Here is a 10,518-nt window from a genome sequence, read left to right as displayed (position 1 = left end):
TGCTGAGTCTTATCCATTTATCGACAATATGGCTTGCCAACAATTCTTATTGTAAGTATCCAAAGACCTCTTTTGTGCAAGGCATAGTTCCAAATGGGCAATACTTCTTGAGAATAGATAACTCAAAACTGGTGTGTATTTTTAAAGGGCAGGGCAGCTTTGACCAACACTGCCAATCTCATCACATTAATTGATGTCTTTTGGTTGGCCGACTCCTGATTCCAATTAGCTCTTGGAGAAGTCATTAGCCAAGGGGTCCATACATTTTTTTTTTCACCCTGGGCTGTAGATTGGCAATCGGTAGCCAGGTAAAGCCTTTTGAAAACTTTGAAGCCCTCCATCCATTTGCTTCATAATTTGTTAATTTCTCAAGGCTTCATCTGCCCATAAACCCCAGTGCTGATGAAACCCCTGGTTGTCATTTAAACTGTGTGAGTGATAGCTTTTTTGCTATGTAGCCCTATGGGCGGTACAAGCCAGTGCAAACTTTAGGCCATCCCAAGCCCAGGTAAATGCAGAGGGTTCCGTCAGGAAGGGCATCCGGCTAAAAACTTTGCCAAACAAATATGAGCGTTCATCTAAAGAATTCCATACTGGATCGGTCGTGGCCCGGGTTAACAACGTCCACCCCCGACACCGTTAACCTGCAGAGCGCCAGTGGAAATTCATCTACTGCGGGTCAAAGATGAAGGAGAGCTGGAAAGGCAGAAAGAGAAGAGGAAAGCACACAGCCTAGAATTGAATGTGGGGACTTTGAACGTTGGGACTATGACAGGAAAATCTCGGGAATTGTCGACATGATGATTAGGAGAAAGATTTATATATTGTGTGTCCAGGAGGGCAAATGGAAAGGCAATAAGGCTGGAAGTTTAGGGGCAGGCTTTAAATAATTTTACCAGGGTGTAGATGGGAAGAGAAATGGAGTCGGGGTTATTTTAAAAGAAGAGTGGGCTAAGAATGTCTTGGAGGTGAAAAGAGTATCAGATCGAGTGATGAGGCTGAAACTTGAAATTGAGGGTGTTATGTATAATGTGATTAGTGGCTTTGCCCCACAGGTAGGATGTGACCTAGAGGTGAAATTCTGGAAGGGGCTAGACAAAGAATTTCTGAGCATCCCAGACGCAGAGAGAGTCGTGATTGGTACAGATTGTAACATTTTGGTGAAGGAAACAGGAGTGATGAAGAAGTGATGGGTATGTACGGCATCCAGGAAAGGAACTTGGAGGGACAGATGGTGGTCAACTTTGCAAAAAGGATGCAAATGGCTGTAGTGAACACTTTTTTTCCAGAAGAGGCAGGAACATAGGGTGACCTACAAGAGCGGAGGTAGAAGCACGCAGGTGGGTTACATCTTGTGCAGACGATGTACTCTGAAGGAGGTTACCGACTGTAAGGTAGTGATAGGGGAGAGTGTGGCTAGACAGCATAGGATGGTGGTGTGTAAAATGACTGGTGGTGGGGAGGAAGATTAAGAAGACAAAGGCAGGGCAGAGAACCATGTGGTGGAAGCTGAGAAAGGAGCTGTTGTGCAGCTTTTCAAGAAGACGTGAGACAGGCTCTCAGTGGACAGGAGCTTCCAGAAGACTGGACCACTACAGCCAAGGTGATCAGAGAGACAGGCAGGAGAGTACTTGGTTATCTTCTGGCAGGAAAGGAGAGAAGGAGACTTGGTGGTGGAACCTCACAGTACAGGAAATCATACAAGGAAAGAGGTTAGCTAAGAAGAAGCGGGACACTGAGAGCACCATGGAGAGGCGAAAGGAATACATTGAGATGCGACGTAGGGCAAAGGTAGAGGTGGCAACCAAGGGGCATATGATGACATGTATGCCAGGTTGGACACTAAAGAAGGAGAAAATGATCTATACAGGTTGGCCAGACAGAGATAGAGATGGGAAGGATTTGCAGCAGGTTAGGGTGATTAAGGATAGAGATGGAAATGTGTTGACTGGTGCCAGTAGTGTGCTGGACACATGGAAAGAATACTTTGTGGTATCATTTTACTCAGTCATCAAACTGTGTAAAATGAGAGAGAAGGAAGACTAGAAGAGGAAAGTGTGGTGGACCAAGGAGTGGCAATGATTTGTAAGGGGGAAGTTAGAAAGGCATTAAAGAGGATGAAAAATAGAAAGGCAATTGGTCCTGATGACATTCCTGTGTCCACTCGATGCCTTCTAGCTCTCACGTAGGGCACTAGTTCTGTGGCTTCCTATTCCATTAAGTTTAGGATTTTAGCGAGTGTGTGGGATGACGCTGCGTTGAGAGGAATCTTTTTTAGGGGATTTTCGGAACAGCTCAAAGATGAGCTCACAGCCAGGGACGAGCCCTCCTCACTCAAGGAATTAATCTCCTTAACTATTCAACTGGACAATCAATTATGGGAAAGGGTAAGAGAGAGAGAGTTTCAAGCGCGCAGTTTGGCACCCCCCGCGGACATCGCGTCGCATCCTGAGCTCCTGGCCGCCTCCTTGTCACCCCTCGGTGCTAAAGAGGAGCCCATGTGGCTCGGCGAGGCCAGATTAGACCCTCGGGAACGACAGCACCGCTTTTGCCAGCATTTATGCATCTATTTCAGACAGCCAGGCCATTTCATAGCTACATGTTCCATAAAGCCAAAAGACCGGGCTTACCATGATCCGAGAGCGCCGTGGTGAGCCAAACCAATACCTCTCTAACATCTCCCTCCCTCATGACCGTTTCTTCATTTGTCCTTGCCTCTGAAGGTAAAATTCCTGTTCCTGCCCTCATCGACTCCGGCGCCGACAATATTTTCATTCATGAGGGCTTAGCGCATCAACTCCAGCTCCCACTCGAAACGCTTCAGGTCACTGCCCTGGACGGACGACTCATCTCCCATGTCACTCACCAAACTGCCCTGTTTACATTGCTTATATCAGGTAATCACCGGGAAACCATCCGACTTTTTGTCTTTCCTTCCCCAGAAACTCCGTTAGTCCTTGGGATCCCCTGGCTCAAGAAGCACAACTCCGCCATCGATTGGACCCACCTATTGATCACCAGGTGGAGTCCTTTCTGTCATTCCCATTGTGTTCTTTTCGCTGTTAAGCCCTCTAGCCAACCTCAGCCACCTGCCACACCTGTCGACCGCACCCGGGTTCCGGAAGAATACCACGACCTCTCTCCTGTCTTCAGTAAAGATCTTGCCATCTCACTACTCCCTCACCACCCTTATGACTGCGCTATTGACTTCTTGCCAGGAGCCCCTCTCCCCTCCAGCCGCCTCTTCAACCCGCCCTGAGAAAAAGGCTATGGAGGACTATATCCGTGACTCCCCTCTTCCTCCCCTGTGGGGGCTGGCTTCTTCTTTGACAATACTCTCCGCCCCTGCATCGATTTCTGTGGACTCAATGACATCACCGTGAAAAATAAATCCCTGCTGCCCCTCATTGACCCTTCATTTGAACCCCTTTGCAGAGATATTCACCAAATTGGACCTGCCCAACGCATACCATCTCATCCGCATTAGAGAGGGGGACGAATGGAAAAACGCTTTCAATACCCCCCTCGGCCACTTCGAATACCTGGTCATGCCCTTTGGGTTAACCAACGCCCCTGCAGTTTTTCAAACCTTCATTAACAACGTCCTCTATGATATACTCAACCGGTTCGTCTTTGTCTATTTAGACGATATCCTCATCTTCTGCCGCTCTCCCAAGGAACATCATCTACATGTCCGGAGAGTCCTCCAATGCCTACTTGAGAACACACTCTTTGTGAAACCTGAAAAGTTTGAATTTCATCTCTCCTCTGTACACTCCCTGGGCTATATGATTGCCAAAGGACAGTTACAAACCGACCCGGCAAAGATCCAAGCAGTCGTCAACTGGCCCATTCCCTCCACCTGCAAAGAACTACGTTTCCTAGACTTCGCTAATTTCTACCGTCGGTCGATCTGTAATTATAGCAAAGTTGCCGTCCCTCTCACATCCACCAGCTCTCTATTTCATTGGACCCCCACTGCATCCCAAGCATTCAACCGCCTCAAGGAGCTATTCACTGGTGCTCCCATCCTGAGACACCCAGACCCCTCCTGCCAATTTGTGGTGGCGGTTGACACTTCCGATACTGGAGCTGGGGCCGTCGTCTCCTAGAAATTACATCTCTGTGTTTTTTTTCTCCCAGCGCCATTCCTCTTCCGAGCGGAATTACAATATGGGGAATCGTGAGCTACTAGCCATCATCTGGGCCCTGGAGGAGTGGAGGCACTGGATGGAGGGGACCGCCGTTCCATTTATTATATGGACCGACCACAAAAATCTTCCATATCTCCGTTCTGACAAGTGGCTTAACCCTCGGCAAGCTCATTGGGCCTTATTTCTTAGCCGTTTCAACTTCAGCCTCTCCTTCCGCCCTGGTTCCTGCAACGACAAACCTGACGCTGTCCCTCGCATCTATTCACCCCCCTCCAGCCCAGCAGAAACGGAACCAATCCTTCCTTCCTCTTGCTTCGTTGGGGCAGCCACTTGGGAGATCGAACAATTGGTAAAAGAAGGCTCAGAGAACCCAACCAGATTCCAAGATTGGACCTCCAGACCGGCTGTTCGTGCCCAATTCCTCATGCTCTGACGTCATTTAGTGGGCCCACAATTCCAAGCTTTCCTGTCACCCGGGAATCACCCGCACCATCCAGTTCATTCTACAACACTTCTGGTGGCCCAGCCTGGTTAAAGACACCCAGGAATTCCCTGTCCTCCACCTTGCCTGTGCCCGAGGAAAAACTTCACATCTGTCCCCAGCTGGTCTGCTGTGCCCCTTACCCATCCCGAGCCCACCCTTGGTCCCACATTGCCTTGAACTTTGTTACCGGCCTACCCGCCTCTGAAGGTAACACCATCATTCTTTCCATTATCGATCGTTTCTCCAAGTGTTCCCATTACATACCCCTCCCAAGTCGCCCTCTGCCTTTGAGACCGCTAACTTCCTAGTCCTGCATGTATTTAAGTTCCACGGCACCCCCATTGACATCGTCTCCGACCAAGGTCCTCAGTTCTCCTCCCAGGTTTGGAAGGAATTCTGTAAGGCAGTGGGCGAAGCGGTGTTTACCATCCACAATCTAACGGCCAGATGGAGCGGGCGAATCAGAATCTGGAGTCTCCCCTACGCTGCCTGGCTGCACGCAACCCCACCTCCTGGAGCACCTTTCTCCCATGGGTGGAATATGCCCATAATTCCCTCACCGGCTCCGCCACAGGTATGTCTCCATTTATGGCTTGTTATGGTTTCCAACCACCCCTCTTTAAGGAACAAGAACACACTGTGGCGGTTCTTCCGGTGAGATAGCACCTACGATGGGTACAATCCATTTCGAAGGACGTCAGGGCTGCTTTGGGTCGGACAGGCGAAAGAAACAAGCGGTTGGCGGATCTGGATTGCTGCCCTTCGCTTGTTTACAAGGTGGGACAATCGGTTTGGCTCTCCTCCCACGACCTTCCCCTCCAGACCACCAGCTCACGACACGATTTATTGGTCCCTTTCCGATCACTAAAATTATCAATCCCACATCTGTTCAGTTAAAGCTCCCCCTATCCCTCAAAATCCACCCAACATGCCATGTCTCTGCTCAAACCTGTCTCCACTAGTACCCTTGGCCCTCCGGCCATGCCCCCTCCTCCCCTCCATCTCATCGACAATCATCCTGTCTCGCATCCTGGATGTGAGACCCAAGGGTAGGGGATTTCAGTTTCTCGTGGACTGGGAAGGGTATGGTCCGGAGGAACTTTCCTGGATCTCTCGCAATGTCATTTTGGATGACTCCTTAATTAGGGACTTTTATGCTTCGCACCCTGAGAAGCCTGGTTGGACGCCATTTTAATGTTAAAATGTATGCATATGGCGGCACGGTGGGCGACTGGTTAGAGCGTCAGCCTCACAGTTCTGAGGACCGGGGTTCAATCCCCGGCCCCGCCTGTGTGAAGTTTGCATGTTCTCCCCGTGCCTGCGTGGGTTTTCTCCGGGCACTCCGGTTTCCTCCCACATCCCAAAAACATGCATTAATTGAAGACTCTAAATTGCCCGTAGGTGTGAATGTAAGTGCGAATGGTTGTTTGTTTATGTGTGCCCTGCCATTGGTTGGCAACCAGTTCAGGGTGTACCCTGCCTCCTGCCCGAAGATAGCTGGGATAGGCTCCAGCACTCCCGCAACCCTTGTGAGGATAAGCGGCTCAGAAAATGGATAGATGGATGGAGTTCAAACTTAGTGGTTGCCAGGGTCTTTGTACAAATGAGATGTGGCCATGTTTGACATGCATTGGAAGAATTAATTTGAATGAATCTCTCCATATCGTATTGAAAGCTCTATTTTAATTATCAATTTTTGTATGTATAACATGCAGTACAGTTTTAGTTTGTAAAATGTCTTGGCATGCCACTCTCCTGACACATTCATACCAATGACATAAAGGACTATCAACACTGTAGGTTTAGCAAGCCGAATGAAATGGCGCATACATCTTCCAAATGTTGTTTTAAGCCGGTAAATAGCAAAAGCCCCGAATAGAGCTGAACCGTCCAAAGGGCTGACAAGTAAGGCCAAGTAGTAATAGTAATAGTAAATTCCTCCCTTCTTCCTAAAGTTAAAACAGGAAACATGACATGGATGACTACTAATATATTTGAAACCTTTATTTGTTGATAAAGTGGGGAAAAAAAAGAAAAAATAGCATTGTTGTAAAGTTGAACAGTCACAAGTTGCACTTAACAATGTGCCACTCCGGTCCTGTAAAGTGCAGTAATGCTTATTCCAAAGGGGTTGACAATGGCCAAACAATAAGGGCGAAGAAGCCATCTTCCGTGGAACAGGTTTCACAATTATACTGTACCTTTTTTCTGGATTCACAAAACGCTAAAATGTAGTCGTTTTTTTCGTGGCCCTTTCCACACTGCTGCAAGTTTTAGGCAAATTGGTAAGGTACCTGGTTCGTTCGCAACAATCAAACATCCAAGTGTGGGCTAAAATATAACCTCTGCTTTGTACAATGCAATTTGTACAAAGTTGATCAATGAAATAAAATAATAATTAAATTGAACAAGAGAAAAGTGGTGTGTGTTTTTCCCACACACATTGGCAGATACCCAAGAAAAATATATAATGCAATATAGCACTGAAAGAGTGCCAAACTATTGTGAGATAGGGCACACTAAATTCTTGTTTCTCTAGTTATTAGGTTGATGGAAGCTTTCATTTTTGATAAGAGCATGTGGTTAAAACATTTTTTTATACTATACTTCAAATGTTTAGTCTATCGGACTAATGTTGATGTCATTACGTGACTTTGGGATAGGTCATACAGTATATATTTGGACTATGACAATATACTACTCCATTGAGAGCACAAAATGTGCATGTTCCACAGGAATTGGTGTGCACACGTGGTAACCAAGACAGTAAGTTGTGTGGTGGAAGATGGAGTGGAGACGTACGTGAAACCAGACTACCATCCTTGTGCCTGGGGCAGCGGTCAGTGCAGCCGCGTGGTCGTGTGAGTACTGCACACACAAGAACCAGCCCGACATACAGGAATGCACCACTTATCGAAAAAAAAAAATGTTCCCCCTCCTGTTGACTCAGATTGGGTGTTTAAAATAACTGTGTAAATAATACATTGTGGCACTCTAAACTTTTTGGATGTTTGTGACAAGATGAGCTTGGTGAAAATCTGACACAGACTGCTCAATTACTTTAACATCTGTTCTTCTTGAATGCCTGTTTTCCATTTTAATTCTCTGGTATTTGTGAGTTGTCTCTGCAGCCTCAGAAACTGATGCAATCAAGGGTCACTCTCTATTTTGAAATGACCTGATTGGCTGAAAGCTCGTGTCAAACATAGTTGTGGTGGACTGCAGCATCTCTGCTCTCTTGACAGAGTGAAAATAAGAAACAAACGAGAGAGCCAGATGTTGAAGTCATAGTCATGTCTCTCACTGAAGGATGAAGGATAAAGTTCCTGAAGAAGAAAAAAAACAAAAACTGTGGGACCTCCAAAGTCCAACATGCTATAAATTTGAGTGTAATAATTTCCAACAAATGTTTCTCATTATTGCAAAAAGCCTACAGCGGTGTTTCAATTGTGTATTGAAATGATCAGTAAAAACAACATCACAGTGTTTATAATTAAGATTATAGAGATGATTATTTGCATTCGTCTCATCATAGTGTTATCGCACACAAATTAATTCACACATCAGTCACATCAATAACAAGAATCTCACACTCATGATTGGTGTGAGCACAGACAGCTGCTCACACTTCCGGCTATGCGCCAAGACACAGGCATGTAACTTAGTGATATGTCGCAATCACATCAGTTTTTATTTGGCCACAGTTAATTTAAGTGAGGGTTATTCACTGTGTTTAATTCATATGTTGTCACAGCGTTTTCCATACGTAGTTACATACTTTTTTGATGATACGCCCCTTTTTCAGGGGCATTTTCTTATAAGGGCAACAGGGGCAGTCGCCCAGGGCGGCATTTTACGAGGGCCGTCACCACACTGTTGACAAATGGTTTCCGTACGTTGAAATGATGATCGTGCGCTAACTGGTTTTGATCGCAAAATGTAACACACACACACACACACACCGGGATGGGGCGCCATCGAGGGGCATCGCACAGGGCGTCAATCAAGCTACCACCGTTACTGCCCGTTATTAATCCATCCATCTATTTTATATATGGCTTATTCTGTTCAGGGTCATGGGGAGGTGGAGCCTATCCCAGTTGACTTAGGGCAAAGGGCAGACTGCAACCAGGATTGGTCTGCAGTAAATCATGGGGCACATAGAGACATACAACCATTCATTCTCATATTCACCCCGTCACTGAGTGGGAACTGAACCCACACAGAGTTACTGCTACACCAGAGGGCACCAACATGGTGCCTGTAGGCACAAGATAGCCCCAAGAAGCCCCATGAGTTGTCTGCAGGCCTGTTCGGAAAAAAACTCACCACCAGTGATGGAAAGTTGTGATATGTAAAAGTGATCATTTTAAAATGTAAACACTTGCAGAGATTTCTCGAAATTAAGTATCATCAACCAGTGTCACGGAAAAGATAAAATATCTCGCATCTCCGGGGATGGAACTATGGGTATGATGTTGTGTCCTGGTTCCAAGTATCTAAAATTCAAAAGTTACTAGTTTCAAATTTAAAACTATTACTGAGACACTCTCTTATTTGCAGCAATCAACTGTAGCATTATTAACTACTTGCTTTGTATTGTTTGCATTGATCAACCAGAGCCACGCAGACATTGGGAGAACATAAACTCGGTCCAGAAAGCATCAAAGTCAGGTGTAGAATGTAGTTGAAAGTAGAAATTAAGCAGGGACCTTCCTGTTATGAAGCACCAGTGCTAAATACTGTTCCGTTCTGTTTCACCATGTCACTGACAAGTTATACATTGTAAAACAAAATGTATATTTTGTCATTGTCACTATTTAGCCCATGTTGTGTACGAATGCATTCAACTTATGAAAACATTCTTTGATCAGTTCAAGCGGTGATTTCCACTTTTCCAGTTTTCTGATCTTGTATATGCCTTTACAGCTATCGTACCTACATGAAGCCCAGGTACAAAGTAGCCTATAAAATGGTGACGCAGATGGAGTGGAAGTGTTGCCAGGGTTACAGTGGCAATGACTGTACCAATGGTCCAGTTGGGACAGGAAGCACGAACAGGCCTCAGCCCCAGCCAAGGGATGGAGGAAGTGGGATGAGCACCGGACAAGGAGGCATCAACACTGGCTTTGGACAGAATGGAGGACACGCTGGTAAGTCCATCCTCATTTTTATTGCCACAAGGGCAAAGGCAACCACTCGACAGGAGCCAGATTTGATAGGACAAATGAAATTAAGGAACAAAAAATATATTAAAAAAAAACAAACTGAAATATTAAATCAAATAGTAAAACCCACTCACTAAAGTGAACTTTTAACATGAGTTATCTTTTGTGTTTAGTTCCGTTTTCTTAGCCTGCCTCTGGTGCCAAGTGACTACTACTGTTTCTTCTCCAGGAAGGGTCGATAATGAAAAGATGAGGCAGCTGGAAGAAAAGATTCACACCCTGACTAAAACTATTGATGACTTGCAATCTACCATCACCTCCATGAATGAGCACTTTCAGGGAGGGGTCAACAAACCCGTTCTTCACAGCAGCGGTGGTATATCTTCCGGAGCAAGAAATCCTGCTGATGCAGCTCAACCAGAGATTAAAGAGACAATTCACAGCATTCAGACCAAACTGGATCAACTTGACAATCGCACACAGGTGACACCAGCTTTCACATTCTTACTGCTCGTACTGCTTTTACAAATACCCGTATCACAGTAACTACCTTGTGACTGAACACACACTTGCAATGGAAAATCTTTGTCTTACTTGCATTTCCTGTGCAGAGTGTGTAGTGAAAGGTAACAATGGAGAACATCCATCATGTTGTGTTCTTCTGGTTTTATTTGAAAAATATGTTTCCCCTGCCATGGCCGACTGGTTAGAG

At 45.9% G+C, this 10,518-nt stretch overlaps 1 protein-coding gene across 6 annotated transcripts in view; it reads left to right on the top strand.

Moving 5' to 3' along the window:
• Positions 1 to 10,518, top strand: part of LOC133470150 (EMILIN-1-A-like) — a 46,689-nt gene that overhangs the window by 10,778 nt on the left and 25,393 nt on the right. For all 6 annotated transcript variants that reach the window (XM_061758203.1, XM_061758184.1, XM_061758165.1 and 3 more), the window contains 3 exons: positions 7,374 to 7,499; positions 9,568 to 9,791; positions 10,036 to 10,289. In XM_061758203.1, coding sequence (XP_061614187.1) covers positions 7,374 to 7,499; positions 9,568 to 9,791; positions 10,036 to 10,289 — 604 coding nt within the window. The remainder of the gene's footprint in view (positions 1 to 7,373; positions 7,500 to 9,567; positions 9,792 to 10,035; positions 10,290 to 10,518) is intronic.

The sequence above is a fragment of the Phyllopteryx taeniolatus genome, chromosome 2, assembly GCF_024500385.1.
Source record: "Phyllopteryx taeniolatus isolate TA_2022b chromosome 2, UOR_Ptae_1.2, whole genome shotgun sequence".
Lineage (NCBI taxonomy): Eukaryota > Metazoa > Chordata > Actinopteri > Syngnathiformes > Syngnathidae > Phyllopteryx > Phyllopteryx taeniolatus.
The sequence above is the reverse complement of the archived record's forward strand: the minus strand, read 5'-3'. Positions and strand labels throughout refer to the sequence as shown.